The sequence below is a fragment of the Pleuronectes platessa genome, chromosome 5 (assembly GCF_947347685.1).
Source record: "Pleuronectes platessa chromosome 5, fPlePla1.1, whole genome shotgun sequence".
Lineage (NCBI taxonomy): Eukaryota > Metazoa > Chordata > Actinopteri > Pleuronectiformes > Pleuronectidae > Pleuronectes > Pleuronectes platessa.
In genome coordinates this window covers 73059-93991 of record NC_070630.1, presented here as the reverse complement: position 1 = coordinate 93991, position 20933 = coordinate 73059, and the positions used below count along the sequence as shown (strand labels likewise).

At 45.1% G+C, this 20933-nt stretch overlaps 3 protein-coding genes across 5 annotated transcripts; all 3 read right to left on the bottom strand.

The window, feature by feature from the left end:
- Positions 1-367: 367 nt before the first annotated feature.
- On the bottom strand, positions 368-6677 carry spint2 (serine peptidase inhibitor, Kunitz type, 2). The gene is made up of 11 exons (XM_053423263.1): positions 6068-6677; positions 5096-5266; positions 4006-4089; positions 3865-3906; positions 3617-3640; positions 3038-3199; positions 2901-2957; positions 2660-2827; positions 873-917; positions 601-706; positions 368-520 (listed from the first exon to the last, which is right to left on the bottom strand). Exons 1-11 carry the CDS (start codon positions 6483-6485, stop codon positions 436-438), a joined length of 1362 nt encoding a protein of 453 aa, XP_053279238.1. The 5' UTR covers positions 6486-6677; the 3' UTR covers positions 368-435.
- A 2226-nt stretch (positions 6678-8903) lies between these two features.
- On the bottom strand, positions 8904-12737 carry LOC128440531 (transmembrane 4 L6 family member 5). 2 transcript variants are annotated; one of them, XM_053423277.1, is made up of 6 exons: positions 12600-12737; positions 9989-10165; positions 9847-9915; positions 9607-9761; positions 9336-9528; positions 8904-9232 (listed from the first exon to the last, which is right to left on the bottom strand). In XM_053423277.1, the coding sequence occupies exons 2-6, from the start codon at positions 10163-10165 to the stop codon at positions 9212-9214; spliced, it is 615 nt and encodes a 204-aa protein (XP_053279252.1). In that variant the 5' UTR covers positions 12600-12737; the 3' UTR covers positions 8904-9211. The 2 variants fall into 2 exon arrangements, with proteins under 2 accessions (XP_053279252.1, XP_053279251.1); XM_053423276.1 differs by lacking the exon at positions 12600-12737 and adding an exon at positions 10250-11037.
- On the bottom strand, positions 12420-20658 carry rnf168 (ring finger protein 168). Of its 2 annotated transcripts, XM_053423266.1 has the most exons (9): positions 20583-20658; positions 20316-20476; positions 17592-17768; positions 16888-17083; positions 16737-16807; positions 15936-16091; positions 15709-15797; positions 14080-14149; positions 12420-13887 (listed from the first exon to the last, which is right to left on the bottom strand). In XM_053423266.1, the coding sequence occupies exons 3-9, from the start codon at positions 17724-17726 to the stop codon at positions 13492-13494; spliced, it is 1113 nt and encodes a 370-aa protein (XP_053279241.1). In that variant the 5' UTR covers positions 17727-17768; positions 20316-20476; positions 20583-20658; the 3' UTR covers positions 12420-13491. The 2 variants fall into 2 exon arrangements, with proteins under 2 accessions (XP_053279241.1, XP_053279242.1); XM_053423267.1 differs by having other exon boundaries at positions 12420-13884; positions 20316-20653.
- Positions 20659-20933: the final 275 nt, after the last annotated feature.

Below are 20933 nucleotides of genomic sequence, written 5' to 3'. Positions count from 1 at the left end.
AGCAACAATCATAAAGTGAAGAGTGACAATTTAAGACCAAAGGTTTACGTCATGTGACGTGTTTACATTTCATGAGACGTTTTTAGGTCACATGAAACCAAAAACATATGATTCATATTTTACTTCATTATGACTTTAAATGACCATTTAAAGTTTAAAAGATCTTAGTGTCAACATCAAACCGACGAGTGATCATGAGATAAAACTGAGAACATTTTTAAAGTCTTGTTAAAGGAAAGACTCTTAAGAACTTAAAAAAAAAAAAAGAACATTAAAGAATGGATCGTAGAAGAAAAGTGTTGTTTGTGGCCCCGGACCCTCCCGGGCCCCGGACCCTCCCTGGCCCCGGACCCTCCCGTGCCCCGGACCCTCCCTGGCCCCGGACCCTCCCTGGCCCCGGACCCTCCGTGGCCCCGGACCCTCCCTGGCCCCTCCTCAGGCCTGACCTGGTCTGGGACTCTCTGGCAGAGTCAGAGAGTCAACAGACGACTGGTCGTTAGGAAGCAGCTCCTCTTTATCACTGTCAAACAAAAACATGGTCAATGAAGAGACACTTGTTGTGGACCAGCAGGGGTCAGTGTGGAGGAGGTTTAACCTCACCTGATGGAGGGACGGTGGGACAGACGGTGACGTCTCAGAGAGACGAGGACGAGCGTCACCAGCAGCAGAGTGGATATGGCGGCCAGAGTGATGAAGAGGAAGAACGCTGGGGAGGGAAGATGATCATGCTTTTATTTAGAAAACCTGAACCAGGATCAGTGAGATGTGCTTTTATTTTGAAACACGCCGCTTCCTTCACTTCTATTTTACAATCACAAAATGATAACGTTTGAGAAGTTACTTGTGTAACTGTCTTCAAAGGACAAACTGACCTGCAGTCCAGCGGTTAGGACGTGTCCCACGAGTGTCAAACGAACCTGGAGGAAAAGAATGTGAGGATCAGAGAGAGACATCACATGAGACGTCACGTAAAGACAGACGTCACGTGAGGACAGACTTCACATGAGACGTCACGTGAGGACAGACGTCACGTGAGGACAGACTTCACATGATACGTCACGTGAGGACAGACGCCATGTGAGGACAGACGTCACATGAGACGTCACGTGAGGACAGACGTCACGTGAGGACAGACTTCACATGAGACGTCACGTGAGGACAGACGTCACGTGAGGACAGACGTCACGTGAGGACAGACTTCACATGAGACGTCACGTGAGGACAGACGCCATGTGAGGACAGACTTCACGTGAGGACAGACTTCACATGAGACGTCACGTGAGGACAGACGTCACGTGAGGACAGACGTCACGTGAGGACAGACGTCACGTGAGGACAGACGCCACGTGAGGACAGACGCCACGTGAGGACAGACGTCACGTGAGGACAGACTTCACGTGAGACGTCACGTGAGGACAGACGCCATGTGAGGACAGACGTCACGTGAGGACAGACGCCACGTGAGGACAGACGCCACGTGAGGACAGACTTCACGTGAGGACAGACTTCACATGAGACGTCACGTGAGGACAGACGTCACGTGAGGACAGACGTCACGTGAGGACAGACGCCACGTGAGGACAGACGCCACGTGAGGACAGACTTCACGTGAGGACAGACTTCACATGAGACGTCACGTGAGGACAGACTTCACATGAGACGTCACGTGAGGACAGACGTCACGTGAGGACAGACTTCACATGAGACGTCACGTGAGGACAGACTTCACATGAGACGTCACGTGAGGACAGACGTCACGTGAGGACAGACTTCACATGAGACGTCACGTGAGGACAGACGCCATGTGAGGACAGACGTCACGTGAGGACAGACGTCACGTGAGGACAGACGCCATGTGAGGACAGACTTCACATGAGACTTCACGTGAGGACAGACGTCACGTGAGGACAGACTTCACATGAGACGTCACGTGAGGACAGACGTCACGTGAGGACAGACTTCACATGAGACGTCACGTGAGGACAGACGTCACGTGAGGACAGACTTCACATGAGACTTCACGTGAGGACAGACGTCACGTGAGGACAGACTTCACATGAGACTTCACGTGAGGACAGACTTCACATGAGACGTCACGTAAAGACAGACGTCACATGAGGACAGACTTCACATGAGAAGTCACGTGAGGACAGACTTCACATGAGGACAGACTTCACATGAGGACAGACTTCACATGAGGACAGACTTCACATGAGGACAGACTTCAGATGAGAAGTCACGTGAGGACAGACTTCACATGAGGACAGACTTCACATGAGGACAGACTTCAGATGAGGACAGACGTCACATGAGGACAGACTTCACATGAGACGTCACGTGAGGACAGACGTCACGTGAGGACAGACGCCACGTGAGGACAGACGCCACGTGAGGACAGACGTCACGTGAGGACAGACTTCACATGAGACGTCACGTGAGGACAGACGTCACGTGAGGACAGACGTCGCGTGAGGACAGACTTCACATGAGGACAGACTTCACATGAGACTTCACGTGAGGACAGACGCCACGTGAGGACAGACTTCACATGAGACGTCACGTGAGGACAGACGTCACGTGAGGACAGACTTCACATGAGACGTCACGTGAGGACAGACGTCACGTGAGGACAGACGCCATGTGAGGACTTGGTCCTTACCGTCTCCACTGCAGTGGCTCATACACTCCTCCAAGGTTCCGTAGCGGTTCAGGTTCCCGTGGCAGCCCCCGTACAGGAAGGACCGACAGGTTCCGGTCTCGTGGTTGAAGAAGAACTTTGGGAACGCAGCTCGACAGGGACCGGGGTCAGGGGTCAACAGACACTCATCTGAGACAGAGACAATCATTATTGATGCAGCCGCTCAGGACAAACTGCTCAGAAGTGACGGTTGGTTTCTGACCTTTAGTTTCTGTGGAAACATCATCAGCTGCTTTCTTAGAGGACGGCAGGACGGACACTGAGGGACGAGACACCGACAGGTGGTCAGTGAGCAGCTCAGGTGAACGAGTGTGGACAGGTGCAGACGGGGGGTCTCACCTGAACACGCTGCCATGCAGCTCTCCTGGCTGATGTGGTTGTTCTTGTTTCCTCTGCAGCCTCCATAGATGAATGATTGACAGGTGCCTGTGTGGCGGTTGAAGAACCAATGCTGGAACGCTGCCCTGCAGGGACCCGCCTGAGGCTCCGCCCCACACCGCTCTGATTGGATAAGAAGACAGACAGGTAAGTTTGTCCTGACCGTGCCGTTTGGTTCTGTTCATGTGTAGACACGCTTCTACATGTACACACGTGTCCACACATGTTCCAATACATGAATTCAGAATTAGGCTTCTTAGAATTGTTGTAATTATTAATATTTAGAGAGCCCAAGTTGGTCACATGGTTCCATCAGGTACAACTAGCAGCAGCTGATGTTCTTGAGCAGCTGATGGACAAAATATATGAAAATAAGAACTAGATGTGAGAATGGGTTGAACCACATCGTAGAACATCTTAGCATTACATGTATGAATCACCACTTAGGACCACGTGTTAGAACATGTGACATGTTAACACCACAACAAATCAACAAAGTGTTAGAACCAGATGTTACAACATGTGTGAGAACTAACATACCTGCGTCTTCATCAGCTGACACATCTGTGGAAGAAAGAAAACGTGAAACTAGGACAAACCATCAAACTTCACTTTCCTCTCTCTCTCTCTGCTGACTCCACATTCATGTTTCTTTCTTCAGAACCGGTTTTTTGTTGTAACAGACGATAATTTAATACAAAATTATGGAATGTGAGTCATATTTATTACTTATTAAACAGATCTTGTAGAACTTTAATATGTGAGGATGTTAATGCATGAGTGGTTACCTGTGTACTGAGAGGGAACCGCAGGTTCAGACTCAGCTGCACCTAGACCAAGAGATAAAGAGTGAGGTCAATGTGTGAGGTCACACACAGAGGTCACACACAGAGGTCAGACACTGTGGTCCCTGTAACTTGTGTCTTTACTTGTGTCGAGGGCTGGAACCATTCGAGCTGCTTTGACACGGCGTTGAACTGGAGCGGGGGTGGAGTCCTGAGGGAGAACTGAACCTGAACACACACAGTAAAACAGATTAACATTAATTATCGCCTCTGTGTAAAGGATGGTCTATGGAAGCATATTGCTATAAAACCAGAAAAATAAAAAATGTAAATACAATCCGCATATTGAAAAGGTTGGATGTGATCATATCTTCAGGTGGAGGTGGAACCCTGACAGGTTCCCACTGTATCAATGATCCGCAGGACGAGTGAAACAAACATGTCCACCACTCTCTGGTCAGAGTGAGGGTCACACAAATCATGTTGCTGTGGTTTTGTGTAGTTGTTGGTTGTTAGTTTGCAGTTGGCTCTCACGGTTTAGTGTCTACGGATAAATCAGCCGGGGAAGTCCAGGCTGAAGCTGTGGTCGGGTCCATGGCAGTTAGAGGAGGAGATTAAAACTTTTCTGGATTTTACATTTGGGGTCATGTCCTGTAAAAACAAGATGCAGAAGAACGCGTCCAGGCCTTTGTTCCATCCAGACGGGATTATGTAATTCCTTATTATCAGGCATGTCCGTCTCCTCACATCCTGGGGAAGTTCTTCTGGTCAGCACTGGCTGAGGGGGTCGGCCCTGTATCTCCACTTCAGACGGGGGGGAGGATGTTCTACGGCTGGGGCTGGACGAACATCTCTTCATGATGACATCATGTGAAGATGACCGGACCTCTCTACAGCTCGGTGGTGAACACCTGGCAGATGCAGGAGCTCCAGCGGACTCCTGATCCCAGACCAGGGATGTGGCTCCTGAGGAGCCGCTCTTCTACAGTAAGTTTACTTCTATGTTCACTGGTGTGTGTGAGAGTGTGTGTGTGTGTGTGTGTGTGTGTGAGAGAGAGAGACATTTAGTTTTCTTTTGTGTAAAGTATCTGATCTAAAGGTTTTAATTCTTGTTATTTGCTGATGTGATTATTGGAAAAATAAAATGTATGTTAAAGGTCAAAGTGTCTTTATTCATAGAACCGGTCTGACCACTCCCCCCTGGCCCCTGTCCTCGTGTTGAAAGGGGATTTACCTGAGACGTTGCTGCAGGTTGACTCACACTCGTCTTCAGACTCAAAGTTGTTGCCGTTGGCATCGCAGCCTCCGTACACGAAGCTGCGACACTTCTGTTCGGTCACGTTGTAGAAGAACCTCGGGAACGCAGCACGACACAACCCCACCTTCACCGGCAGACGGCACAGAACTGACAGGAGACCAAAACAGACTTCAACACACAGTATCACACACAACACACTCACGCAGTAACACACAACACCTGTGCAGGTGAAACCAGTCCAGCCGGAGCAGCAACATTCTTCCTCCGAGTCACTTTCTGAACGCGACGCTGAAGTCAGACGCTGGAAAATCTGATCAAGGATCAATAATCAACGTTTTCTGATCCACAGGAAACTGATCATTGGATTTTCTTTGTAAAACAAAAACATTCGCTCAATCTAAACAAATCAACAATAAAAACAAACCGCTGAAATGATGATGTCACTGAGGACAGCCAATCCTTGCATCCAGGTCCAACACCCGATTGGTTCTTATCGTGGAAATATTAAACGAAAGTCTGAAAATACTTCAGTACTTTTTATATAATGCGTTAAGAAACTAAAAAAATCTAACACAATCTTTGAAATGGAATCAAATTGAGTTCACTTCATGTTGTGGTTCATTATGATTATTTACCATCTTTAAATCTACGGATGCAACAACAATTGAACTGAGATACATTCTTTATTATGCATCTAGTTAAATATTGTGTTAACATTGTAGATGAAGTCATTTGTTTGGATTGTTTTAGTATCGTTATTGTATCAATGGGTCTAACAGGTTTAGTTTCTCTGATCAGTGAATCGGTTTCTAGTGAAATGATGAGGGGGGGGGGGGGGACTGTGGGCCTGGGGCCCCTCAGAAGGTGGACCAGGCCCTGATCGAGGACACCTGGTCAATAACACAAAGTACTGGATCCCGTGTAGGGAGGGTTCGGGTTAGCGCTCACCGTGGTTACTCTGGTTGTTTGGCGGATCACCGGACCTCAGCAGCGGGAGGATGTGCAGCTTCTCCGGGCTCGACTCAACTTTCTTCACCTGCTTATGGAAAACCTGGAACTGGGAGCTGCGCCTGGACACGCACACTGACCGGTCCTGGTCCTGGTTCCGGTTCCCACAGCTCCACAGCTCACACTGCGGCCCTCCGTCCATCGGGAGCCCGACCACAGCGACGTCACAGTCCGACCTCGCGCAGCACTTCTCCCGGCAGCTCTGCGCGTCCAACGCCTCCGCTTCTCCCAGACGGAACCCGGAGTCTCCGTCCTGGACCTGATCCGGATCGATGGAGCTGTCCCAGGTACAGTTCAGAGCCAGGACGGGCCCGAGTAGGAGACACAGGGTCAGGACACCGAGTGTGTGTGGGTCCATTGCGTCCTCTGATCCGGATGTGGGTCTGGATCTGGATCTGGGTCTGGGTCTGGGTCTGGGTCTGGATCTGGATCTGGATCTGGATCTGGTTTAAACAAGTCGGATCGACTCACCTTTGCGGGAACAATGAGTCACTTCCTTGTTCAGCAGCTCTTTGTTGTCGCAGATTAAATCACCTGAGAGACAGGTGAGGTCACTAAAGGCCACGCCCACCAGTTGCGTCATCTGGGCACTGTCCTCTGACTGACACACACACACACACACACAAACACACACACACAGAACCAAGAACAGGTTTGTGTTATTTTTCCAATTATAATATTTTAATGTAGAAATATGTTTCAAATATGATTTAATTTGGAAGAATGTATATATATTTAAATATAATTTCTAATGGTTAATAATAGGGTTCCACTGTAGAACTAGGGTTAGATTGTAGCACTAGCGGTCACCAGCGATTTCAAGTCTGTTGCGATCGATGAAGCGCTCGTTTACGCTCTGCGGCTAAACGCTTCACTTCCTGTAGCCAGCAGGTGGCGCTGTGATTTTAAGTCATGGTGTCTTTGTAGATGTCTTCAGGTCGCGACTCTTGTCTTAGATGTGTAGTTTGGACTCGATTGAACCAAATATGTCCAAGATACAGAAGCTCATGATTCGATGGCGTGTAATCAAACTTTGACGCCACGGTCACATGGTGTTATGAAAAGAGTTTAGATCTCCATCTTGTTGTGATGAAACTCGTCTAAATTTTAAGTTGATCTGATGAAAGCTCTACGACAAGCGCATCAAAGTAAAAATGTGGAATATGGCCAAAATGGCCACTAAATCCAAAATGGCGGGCCTCCTGTTGTGTTTTCATAATGCTCCTGAGGCTTTTTTCTATGATTGGTCACGATACACCTTTGTCCCGATTTTGGTGAATATCGATTATGTTCCAGGTGGCGCTGTTGAGCCATTTTGCCACGCCCATTTCCAAATACTCCAGAATACGTAGATTTTCACCACTTTCTAATTTATCTCAAAGTTTTAAAGTTGCAGCCGTCGAAAAGCCGACTCACTACGCTCAGAATAATCCCTACCATTTCAATAGGGCCTCTCACCATTCGGTGCTCGGGCTCTAAATATAGTATTTAAATATGTTTTAAGAGGGAAAAAGAACTTGGCATTGTTAAAAACAAACGTAACATTCAGAAATATACTTTAAGAAGGAAATATAATATTTAAGATTAAGTCAGGAATAATGACCACTTCTTCTCTCACCCTGTTTCCTGTCTCTGTGAATAAACATTAGCTTAATGCTTGTATACTTTTTGGTACTCATATATTGGTTGTGTTAACTTGTATTAGGTTTGAATGTAATACTCCTCTCCTGTTTACTTTAGATGTGATGGATTCAGGTGGTTTGGGGACAGAGACACTTCCTATAGGACACCATGAAGGTGACTGCTCTAATAGAATGAAGAGAAACGTGTAAGACTGCGACTCTGCTTCCTGGTCTCCACTCGGGGTTATCACAGGGAGGACGGGCTAATAAGCTTTGTCATATTTCTAGAAATGAGAGCTGCTCCATCCAAAGTAGATGAATGTTGTCTCTCCTAATCCGACCAGGTTCCCCCAAAACTTCACCAATTATCAAAGAAGCCCTTGTGAGGCTGGAACCTCGAATTTGTTTTTGTGTATTTTAATCGGGTCTTTCTGCAGAAAGGATCCACACAGAGAGTCACGGGGATCTGAGTGAAGATGGAGGACAGTCAAATACAAGGATCTTATACAGGAGGACTCAGGCTGTTGGTCTGAGCCAGTTCAGACTGGTTCTGTAGGCGCCGGTTGAGAGAGGAATCTAAACACAGACACCTGATTACACATGTTTCCTGTGGAGACAGCAGACAGGCGTTCAGTTCTTCAAGAGTTAATAAAAAGGTCAGAAAGGTTTCAGGTCAGAAAGGTCTGTAGACATGTTTGCAAACTACAGCCACGATGTCATTTGGACACCACGTAGACAGCCAGGCCCTAAGGATGTGGAGCGACTGTGATGTCATCACTGGTCGTATTAGGGCCAGAGAAAACTACAGAGTCCGACATCGTCCTTCAATGTGTACTCAGCGAATCAATATGGATTATTGTGACGTGGTCAGATGTCGTTACTGCCGACGTGAATAATAGAATGACAATTATCCTTAAAATAATGTTTTCATCTTAAAACTCGTTAACTGACGATGGGGGGGGGAGGTATCTTTGTACGTCTAGTTTTATGTTGGTTTCAGTGTATGTTATCGAGCTGTGATGTTAATTCTTATCATTTTTATCGTGTGTGTGTGTGTGTGTGTGTGTGGTTGAGAAAAAAACTCAACAAAGGATTACGATATGTAAAAAAGTGTACATCATGTAACTCAAAGTTTAGGAAGAAATACACAATCACACAGTCATACACTTTATTTACTACATGTTGCCTGACACACACTTATCTGACTGATACAAAACAAGAACATTGACGAGTGACATATATAACTTTTATATATATAAATATTATCTAATCATAATAATGAACCCTAATAAATAACAATTGTCATTATTTATATTTAAGTCTTATTCTATCCAAAGTGCATCTGTGCTTTTCAAAATAAGACTCATTTTCAATCTCAAAGATTTCAACCCATTTCAAAGATTTTATAACTTGATATGAAGTGTTGAGCATCGTCCTCATTCATGATCCACCAGGGGGCGTCTTAAACTGAGACTGGACTGACCTGTACACACACATACACGCACAGGCACAGACACACACACACTTAAAGTTAGTATTATTTTGTATTAATGATTTGGGTTGAACCTCAGTTGTCTCTTACTGACCTTGTTGGCGTGGAGGCCTCGGCCCAGCATCAGGCCCAGCACTGAGTTCAGGACGTTCGCTGCACAGAGGACAGTCTGCAGCCCGCTGGCCCCCCCCATCACACTGAACAGAACTACATTCCACTGAACCACAGCACGAGGCTGCAGACACACTCCTGACCACAGGGTGGCATTGTACAGGTAACTTGATTGACTGAAGGACGAGAGACCGCAAGAGTCAAATCATCTGGACATCTTCATTTGTGTGAGTGTGTGTGTGAGAGTGTCTCACCAGTCATGAAGGGGCCGCAGTGGGACCCCCCATATGGGGCCAGTGGTGGTGTTGTAGAGACAGAGGGGCCCCTGAATGAGGCCAGTAACACTGACCAGACAACAGCCACCAGCTGCCACCAGACAACCGGTGGAGTTCAGCACCTGACACAACATCTGTAAAAAAAAGACATCAAAACTTGTCCCCAAACATAATCCAATCATCCAGCTTCTTGATGTGAGACCACACCCCTCAGCTCACCTGACGCCTGAATGCACAGCAGCCTCTGGTGCCGCTGCTGCGAATAGACGCTCGCGCTCCAAGAAGAACCTGGAACCAGTTTCAGACCAGTTTAACGTTCACTGTTTGATCAGACGATACAACTCAAACTACACAAACGTACCAGAAAGCCTGACGCCCAGAGGCCTGTGGCCCATGTGGCCTCCCTGGTCACATGACCCTCCGACAGGAAGTTGGTCTTCAGCTCAGGAAGCAGCAGCAGGATGTTGGACAACATGCAGATGATTGCCATGGGAACCAGAGACATGCCCACACACTGTAGACACCTCGACACACACATCTGTTGGGTTCACATGACGACACCATGACACAGGGCCAGGGCTCCTCCCCCACATCTTTGATCTTTATACAATCAATTGATGACCTGAAAGTTGTCTCTCAAACCGACCAATCAGCTGAGGAGGAGGTTTGTAACAGGGGTCAAATAAAGCTGGAGTTCTTCAAGGATCTGTGAGTTTCTCATGGTTCTTTAGTGGAGCTCCTCTGGGTTCTGATGTTGGTCCTATACTTTTGAATCTTCATGTACAAACAACTAAGTGAACAATGTTCAACTGTGTTTGCATCTGGTGAGAGAAAGTTACTTATTTCAAGTTGCTGAGAGTTTGTTGTTAAGACGTTTCCAGTGTTTCTCCGCAGTTTGACTTTCACACAATAAGCAGCAGGAGATTCTGTTCACAACAATATAGCCTCCCTACTTTTATTTCCGTATAACTCAAGGTCAATAAATGTTTCATTAACTACAAAGTATTTATTTTTAGGTATATTGTTAAGAGTTCTTTACAGTTTGTATAAATCTTTCTGAGCTGATGTCACTGGTCTCTTCATCTATTTAAACCAGTGGTCTTCAACAGGGGGTCCGCGACCCCTAGGGGGTCCGCGGGGTTACTGCAGGGGGGTCGCGAAATTCTTGGTTGATAAGACAATTTTTTATATATTATTTTATTTATAAATTTTTTTCCACAAAATTCACTTCTTCAGAACCAGAATTGTATATATTGTCTTCAGATACACATTGACATGAATCCAACATATTGTAGCGAACAGATAAATTGAGGCAGAAGACGTTATCTTTCAGTCAGCAATGCACACATTCAGCTACACACAGGAGCTCTCTAAAGCTGGGCACCGCTTCACAGTCCCTTTCATGAAAATACGACAGCACAGGCACTAGCCAATCAGATCGCGTTTATGCTCATGTCTAAAGAGAGCGAAGCTCAAAAATAAAAGATGGCGGACCAAATACTTCGTATTTGTACCTAAAAGTTGTTTGTTTATTTTTTTTGCTTAGATTTTAAAAAATTTACAGAGAAATAGACACTGTACAATGAAAAAAAACCTGACTGTAATTGAAAAATAAGTCAGAGAGGATTTGCGAGGTGTCTGAGCCACCTTTCTAATGTTAGCATGCTACTACCCACAAGGGTAGTATTGAATGCACAACAACAGGGTAGCTATGTTTATACATGGCACTAGGCACAAAATAATATAAACACTATTTTATGCAATCTATATAGTAAGGGGTCCCTGCTCCATCTCGCCATCAGTTTGGGGGACCTTGGCCTGAAAAACGTTGAAGACCCCTGATTTAAACCATCAACTTGTCTTTTAGACATTAGACATTTTAAGGAAGGTTTCCCTCAAAATGTGGTGACTGCTCTAATAGAATGAAGAGAAACGTGTAAGACTGCAACTCAGGAATAATGACCACTTCTTCTCTCACCCTGTTTCCTGTCTCTGTGAATAAACATTAGCTTAATGCTTGTATACTTCTGTTTTTTGGTACTCATATATTGGTTGTGTTAACTTGTATTAGGTTTGAATGTAATACTCCTCTCCTGTTTACTTTAGATGTGATGGATTCAGGTGGTTTGGGGACAGAGACACTTCCTATAGGACACGATGAGGGTGACTGCTCTAATAGAATGAAGAGAAACGTGTAAGACTGCGACTCTGCTTCCTGGTCTCCACTCGGGGTTATTACAGGGAGGACGGGCTAATAAGCTTTGTCATATTTCTAGAAATGAGAGCTGCTCCATCCAAAGTAGATGAATGTTGTCTTTCCTAACCCGACCAGGTCCCCCCAAAACTTTGTTAATCATCTACAGTATGAAGCCCCCGTAGTTTTGTGGACAGATGTATTCTTATCCTTTACAGAATCCCAATAGCTCTTATTATAGTGGATCCTAAAATACTTATTTCACTCAGTTAAGGTTCTGCAGCAAAATGGACAATTCAAATGCAGCTCATCTTTCTACGGCCACATTCATTTATTTCACCTCATGTCCCTAAGGCTGTACTTGTTACCTCCCTCATATTCGGCCGGTATCTCTGACTCCAGATTACAATTACTATTTGAAATATTGTTATTTATGATCTTCATTTCATATGAATGTTGCCGCTATCATTCATAACATCTTTACATATAATCATCACTTATTCTCCTTCTTCCTGGACTCTCTCCTCTATTAATGAATTTTAAAGTCACTTTAGACATTTAATAAAAAATAAAATAAAGAAACGTAGTGATGTGAAGATAAGATTAATAATCAAATTTGTATTAATAGTTTAACATTTTCAGTGATACACTGAAATGTCTGTTGACAAAATAAACAAATAAGGTTTATGCGTCAATGACAGAAAAATTACAAATGATAGTTTCATTATTTCAGCAATTCTTAAAAAAGTCTGATAAGAAACATTAAAATAAGACTCACAGTGCCGAGCCGCTGATCCTCTTCAGTCTGAGGAACAAACGTTCAGAACGTTCACACAGAAACAAAGACACACCCACAGCTGTGTGGAAACAGGAAACATCCTGAAGCTCCCCTCTGTCCTTGGGGTCCAGATGTTCACTCACACATCTGGTCACTATAGACCAATAACGATCATTATGGATTCATTAAACGATGTGATCAGATGGCGACAGTTTCTCAGTACAAGGTATAATCAGAGCAAACCAGTGACAGAGGTCAGAGGTCACTTCATCTTTTTCTCTATTTTCAGTTCTCTTCTTATTTTAGATCAGTTTGAGTCACAGGAATCCAGAGCAGCGACGACTCGTGGGAGTCTTGTTTCCTGAATTTCAGAAATGGGACATGATTCAGTCTGAGTCAGGGATTCAAACACACGACACGTCTGATCCACGAGGACGTGATGACACGTCAACATGGATCACATGACCACAGAAGAACCACACCATCCTGAACATGATGAAACTTCCTCTGAAAACATGTTTACACATGATTTTGATTCATCGAACTGTTTAACTCTTTAGGATTGTTTGATCAAATGTCTCATCGGTCGGAACTGGAAACATTCAATTGTCAAGTTTTCAGACTGAAGATCAAAGTCGAGTCATGTGTCGTTGACGTGACATCATTAGACGTCATTAGACATCCAATCAGAAGACACAAATCTTCTGGATGAACACATTTTAAACATGTGACAAAATCAGGTGACTGAATAATTTTAGTTTTTCTTTATTATAAGCAATGAAAATAAGAAAAAGTCAGAGAGAGAGAGAGAGAGAGAGAGAGAGAGAGAGAGAGAGAGAGAGAGAGAGAGAGAGAGAGAGAGAGAGAGAGAGAGAGAGAGAGAGAGAGAGCTTCAGCTGCTCATGGAGAACATGTCAGTCAGGGTGGTCTGTTTCTGTCCCCTGCAGGAGGACGAGGACGAGGAGATCTTCTTCATCTTCCTTGACGATCTGTTAGGCGTGGTGACACCAACCTTTCCTCCTTTGTCACGGAGCTGGTAGGCATCAGCAGAACCTTTGCGTCGGTCTGTGTTTCTCAGTTTCTCCTCGTGGTCGAGTTCCTTCTGGAGGAGCTGAGCGATTCGTCGGTCGCCCTCCTCCTGTTGCCGCTGTGGACTCTGCAGCTCAGACTCCAGCCCCCCCACAGGAGATGGGGAGGAGGAGGGGCAGCTTCGTTTGGAGGTCGTCGCCTCCTCGTCTGTTATCTCAAGGTCAGAGTTTGTCCTCTTAGTTGAGACGACCACGTTCTCCTGAAACAACACAAACACTCACTGACACTCAGTTCAGTCCCCCTCCATCTCATTGACCTTTGTTTCTATTTTCATTAGAAAAGATACAATTCAAACTGTATTTTCAAACTTGAATCGTCATGTGTTAGTACATGATTAACGACATGTCACCTACAGGTGACTAACCTCGTACCAACCACCCGTCCTACCAACCTTGTTGTCGAGGCTGTTGGAGGCGGAGCTGCAGTCTGAGGTGGTTTTCGATGAAAGAGGACTGAAGAACCTGAAACAACAAAAGCAAAAGTTTTTTGTGTTTTCACTCCTCTGACCTACAGGTGGCACTGCAGCAACAGAGAAGAAGAAACAGTCACACGTCACAGACTACTTCTTATTTAATATTTCTTATATTTTAAAATGTTTCTTTCAAGACCTTATCATGTATCAAGTTCACACAGGCTTGTTCATGCTCAAAAATATCTAAAAAGAAAATAGTTCTCTTTTCTGCACAAAAGCCGAAATAATAATAAATTAAAAAACGTAAGTAATAAAATATACACCTAAAATATCAATTATAAACTAAAATGAAATATATTAATGAGTAGAATGAATGAATGAGAATTTAAGTAATACTGTCACTAGGCGTTATTCTTGACTCCGCCTTCTCCTTCACATCCCAAATCCTCACTCATGCCTTCATCCCCTCCCATCAGATTACTGTAATGGAGTCCTGTTGGGTGTACCTGACAACATCCTGAGACGACTTCAATAAGTGCAGCACATCAGGCCGAGCCTCATTCACCTCCACTGGCTCCCGATAAAGGCTTCAGCTACAAATCCCTCCATATTTAACCGACCTCCTCCTCCACTGCACTCAGCTGCGGTCCTCTAACTCAGGTTTGCTCTCCATCCCCAAAACCAAATTGAAAACCTTTGGAGACAGAGGCTTCTTTGTCGCAGCCCCCCCACTCTGGAACGCTGAATCTCTCGACATTTTCAAAAAACTCATCAAGCCCCACCTCTTCACTACTGTTAACGCTCCACCCTCCTGTTCTGTAAAGGATTCATTCTGTACTTGTATTATCCTTTTTATTTTCTCTACTGTTTTGTTCTCACAAACATGTAAACAACCTTGAGTCCTGTGAAAATCGCTATATAAATATAAGCCATTATTATTATTATTACTGTTAGTGATTGTGAAAATATGACCAGGCTCAATGTTATGGCCGTTTAGGAGTTTAACAATCTTCACGATAGTATTGAACTGTGGTCGATGAGCAGCATCCTCACACGTGTCCCTGGTCCAGGTGGGAGAGGGCATCTGCAGCTGACCTGTTTGGCCTGTAGGTAAACTGAAGAGGGTCCAGGGATTCAGGGATGGAGGAGGTGATGAAGCACCGTTCAAAGCACTTCATGATGGTGGAGATGGTGCTACTGGGTTGTAGGCGTTCAGACAGAGGGTTGTGGGTTTCTTGGGAACAGGGACAATGATGGTCTCCTTGAAGCATGCAGGGACTACAGACTGGAGCAGTGAACACGTGTCTGTGAATGTCTGTGAACACACTGACACTCGGCCATGGATGCCATCAGGTCCAGGTGCCTTGCATGTGTGATCTCCACACATCTTCCCTGGATATTACAGGTCCGGTCCTCCTGGGCCTCTTGTGCCTCCACAGTCGGGGAGATGCAGACACCACCTCAGCACTGCTGGTCTGTCGTCTGAGATGGTGTTAAGTCCATGTTCCTCGTGTTGGAACCCTGGGGGTGAGACCCCACGTTGTCCCTGTACTGTCTCTTGGCACTGCTAATAGCACCCCTAACCACATCTGAAATCCAACCACTCACCTGTCAATGGATCCAACTTCCTTCGGTCTGTTAGTGGGAGGAGTCACGGCAGCAGGTGGGATGTTTCCCTGAGTCACCGGCGAAGAGTTCTGAGGAAGATGAAGATTTAACAATCAGAGCTGTGACTTTAGAATCTCTCAGCCAATCACTGAGTGACTTAGCTGATGATGTCACTGTGTTTGAAACCTGTATCTTTATTAGTAGCACAGGAACATGACAACACAGACCAGCTGGTTATTGAGGAGTCTGGCGAGTTGCTCATCTGCTTCTCGTCTCCTGGTCTCCTCCTGAAGCTCCACCTCCTCCTCCGCCAACAGCCTCTGGATCAACTCATCGCTCGCCCTTCTCTCCTCCTCCTCCATCACTCGCTTTTCCTCCGTCAGCTGCAATTACACCCACTTTTGATTTAGTTCAACATTCACACCAAATCATTTATACCTGAACTCTTTGATCAATGGATCAAAGCCCTAACCCTTCTTAGTCAATGAATTACTTTAAATCTAGTGGTTGAGTAACTTAATGAATTTAACAGAGAGAGAGGGAGGGAGAGACAGAGATAAGTCATTCTAATTAATGGTTATTCTGACTTTCACCATCCAGGAGAACAGTCCCATGTCCACGTGTGATGAGTTTACTTTATGCATGTTCATATATTGGGCCAATCAGATGGAGCCCTGCTGCCCTAGATGATAAATTAACTGGTTTCCTTCATTTAATCATCGTCAGAACAAGAGAATAAGAGAAGCTCCTTCAAATCTTGCTCCGCCTCCTCCGACTTAATTCTACTGTGGAAACTTCTAGTGATCCAATTGTCCAGAATTCATCTCTATAAGCGGTTGATTATAGGAAAGAGTTGTGACGCTAATTTATTAACCTGGAGGGAAAGTAACACACTACCCCCCTCTCAGCTGACACTGACACAAATGTCAGAAATCAATAATCAATCATAAATAACAAATAAAACTTTTTTTTATTTCAGACATTTTAATTTGATAATTGATCAGTGTGAAGGCTGAAGTGAATCTTACCTTCATGATCTGATCCTCGTATTCCTGCCGGACTTCACCAGGACGACTGACTGAGGGAGCAAACACCAACACTACACACACACAAGTTCAGAGTTATGGTTTATTGTGGGATGTTTCACAGTTATAGTTGTATTGTGGGACGTGTGGGTACCTCCTGGGTCGTCCTCGTCCTCCTGACCCTTGAGGCGGCGTTCACACTGCAGAGGGAAGCTGCTCTGGATCTGATTCCATAGCTGCTGATCTACCAACGTGTTCTTCCTGCTGTTCAGACGAGCCCACGATGAAACTCTCTTCCTGCACATTGGACAACACAGCGTGGACTTATCCACCGTCTCCAGGAAACACACCTGAGAGAGGACACACGGGACTGGATGAACGTTTTTTATTATGATTACAGTGAACAATATTTTCAGTTTGATCACTTTTGTTAAAATGGCAGTAATTGTTCAAAAGTTACTGATTCACTAACTTAGTCATTTCAAAGTTTTATATTGACATAATATATATCAATAAAAATGAAGATGGTATTTTAGTTATCTATCGAAGATCGACAACTTGTTACAGATGTAACAAAATATCAGTGTTTGTTAAACACACAATGTGTCAACAGTGGATGTGAGGATCTGCTGCAACACAACAAATACTGCCTCTTGGAAATCTTGAAGGTAAGTAAAGTAAATATACAATAAAATTAATTGTGATCTAATTATTTTGATGATCTTCACATCAATGCACTAAGGCTTGTGTGGTGAAAAACATCCGGTTGGCCCCAGTGGACCCCGTTAGAAGCGCCACTGCATCCAGGTGCAGAGTAATCACCTGGTCAACACGTGACAGGAACCGAAAGTGTGTTACCTTGCAGAAGGTGTGTGTACAAGGCAGCGTCACAGGTTCGATGATGATCTCCAAACAGACGGGACAGCGACAGTCGTCCAGAGACAGTGGACGTCCCACCCCCCCTCCTTCCTCCTCTTTTGAGACTGGAGACATCTCCCTCCAGTTAATGTTCTCTAGCACACACAGGTAACACACCTGTGTGAAGACAGAACAGGTGGAGATCAGCTGACTGAGCAGATAAAAAAAAAAAAAAAATTTTTAATTTTGCATGTGAGGTTATTTAATACTTGAATCAAGTATTTGTGCGACTCCTGGTGGAAACCATATGGTTCTCACTGGTTATGTATCTTATTAAGAGAATAACCACTTCCTGGTATTACCCACAAACACCTGCGGCAGGATCTGTGGTTACCAAGGGAACTTCAACTATATCATACGCCATGTACAGAATAAATTACAATGCCTTTATTGTCATTACACAGCTGTACAATGAAAATGTTGTGTGTCTCCCTGCGTTTCTTACAACATACATAAAACAACAAGCAAAGGTCTCATCAAACAGATTCAGTGGCCTCCCTCCTCACTTCACCACTGAGGCTCTCATTTTACACAACAAACACCACACTAATCATAAGTTATTAGGATCTGAACAATACTAAAGTCTGCTTTGCTCTAGAGTTTACACTACGTGGTAAATGTTTTTTTATTTATATAGGGCTTTTCTAGTCTTGATGACTCAGAGCTCTTTACGGTACAGTTTTACATTCGCCCATTCACACACACATTCACACAGTGCATATAATCGCAGCACTTTGTTATTCTACGGGGGGCCATTCAGGGTTCAATATTTTGCCCAAGGACACTTCGACATGCAGATGGGTCAGACTGGGGATCGAACCGCCGACCTTCAGGCTTGAGGACGACCACTCTACCTCAGCCACAGCCGCCCATATATATATATGGACCTAAGTATCGGGACAAACATCTTAAACATCAAATTCAGGTGCTTCCTTCCGTCCCATTGGTCGGACCCTGAGTTCCAGTGAAGAATCCTAACACTAACCCTGAAGACCAATGTATGCTTCTCCGTTTTGACGGACACGGACACATGGCCACGCCTTCTTTGCCGTGGAACCTCCTCTCCGGCTCCATGGAGAGCTTTTCGTGCAGCTCTGATTTTTCTAACTACACGTCGGCATCGCGGAGAGCCTACGGATAGCCCTCGGCTGTGATTGGTCCGCTAACGACATCATTTCAGGAATCTCACATTTCCGGACCTCAAACTTCCTGTTTCATTTCCTATATCAGAATACCCAACACACAACTACGATTCTACGATAAATGTGACAAGTGTGTTAAGCCAGCGGAGTTGTCCGGCTGACGGGGGCGGGTTAGAGCCCTGACGGCATGTGTGTACTCAAACACCGTCAGGTTAGAAGCAAACACTTGGTAGTAGTTAGTATCGGGAGTCCGTGCTGACTGTGTGTGGAAGCTTGAGGGGAAGCTAGCTGCCTCCGTGTAGCTTCAAGCTGTGGAATTAGCAACGCAGTTCGGAAACAAGACCGGGGAACCGCTGCGCTAAGAAACGATAACATAAACATTATGACCCGCTGGGTGTCACTTTATTTCAGCTAAAACTGTCTTTCTACGCGTCATCAACAGCCTTTGTCTGTGTGAGGAGCCGGGAGGAAGAAAATAAACAAACGGACTTCTTCTACATTTCAAGCTTCTCTAAGCTCGTCTTCCGTTGCGCCACCTACTGTTCTGGCGGTGAATTGTTTTCAGCACCGACAGTCTTCGGAAAACCATAAATGATAAAGAGTCCGTCCGATCCGTTTGTCCGTAACGGACTCGGAGAAGCATACATAGGCCTTAACCCTTAAATCTTAATGCTTCAGCTGAACAAGACATTTTGGACAATTCTGAGTTCCAACTTTGTGGAAAGTTTGGGGAAGTGTTGTGTTCCAGGGCTCTGCTCAGGTCCATGAAGGCTCGGCTGGGTGAGTGTGGAGGTGAGGAGCTGGACTGGCCCCACAGAGCCCTGAGCCCCACTGAACTACAACGGAGAGTCGGAGCCCTCTGGTCCAGCATCAGTGTCTCACACATATCTTCTGAAGGAAGGAGCAGAAATTCACAGACACAATCCAGAGTCTTGGAGAAGAGTGCAGCTGCTGCAAAGAGGGGACCAGCTCCTTATTAATGCCTATTGGTTTAGAATAAGTCATAAAAGCTCCTGAAGTTGTCCCAGTACTTTGGTCCATATAGACAATACGACATGTATTTAAACACACTGGAAAAAAGGAGTCCAACATCATGTGCACACGCAGTTTATCTGCTACACAACACTAGACGGGACCCACACAGTCAGGACATCAGGGTTAAAGGGACGGTTTGTGTGACGCAGGTAAATCTAGCGAACACAATTGTAAATCGATGACAGAAATAAGGATTGATTATGAAGACCTGTCACGAGCTCATCAGGAACTTTTCTAGAAGTCTGGACAATCCCGAGTTTTCCGGAAGGCAGCACCAGTCGCTGCTGACGCAGCTGATGGTCACAGGAAGGTTTAAATAAAGTTTAATTATTTTTCAATAAAGTTTAACTAGGTTTATATGAAAGGACTTAAAGGTCAAAGGTGAAACCCTAACCCTGCTCAATGCTAATAGACTTAGCTTCAGCTGATGCTAACGCTAGCTTCAGGCTAACACCGCTAACCATAACAACAAGAACTTCAAACTCACCGCGGAGCCGAAGCAGCTCCTCGGCTCAGCTCAGGGTCGACACCCGGGCTTCAGTCCCGGGCCTGACGGTCACTCCCCGGAGCAGAACCGGAACAGACCCGTGTTTACCGGACGACAACCCGGGCAGAACCGGAACAGACCCGTGTTTACCGGACGAGAACCTGTGCAGAACCGGAACAGAACCGTGTTTACCGGACGAGAACCTGTGCAGAACCGGAACAGAACCTTGTTTACCGGACGAGAACCTGTGCAGAACCGGAACAGAACCTTGTTTACCGGAACTCTTCCGACACTGAGAACCCGCGTGAATCGCCTGTTTGTGCGCATGCGTCACACAGTCCCGGCGCTGCCTTCAGGAGCGTCGTAAATCCCAGATATGATCAATATTGATGACTGGAACACAAAATGATATTTTCAAGTTTGCACTTTCTTCAGTGTATCAAAGTATTATTTGATTTGAATCAGTTTTATTTCCCACAAGTCTTTAATTTGACTGGAAAGTATTTGTACAAATCCAAGCTTTCAATGAAATGATCATGTTTGATTATTTTCTAAAATCCTGAGATTTTGTTAGATCTTCTTTGTTCATTTCACACTTTACAAGTCATTTGTATTTAA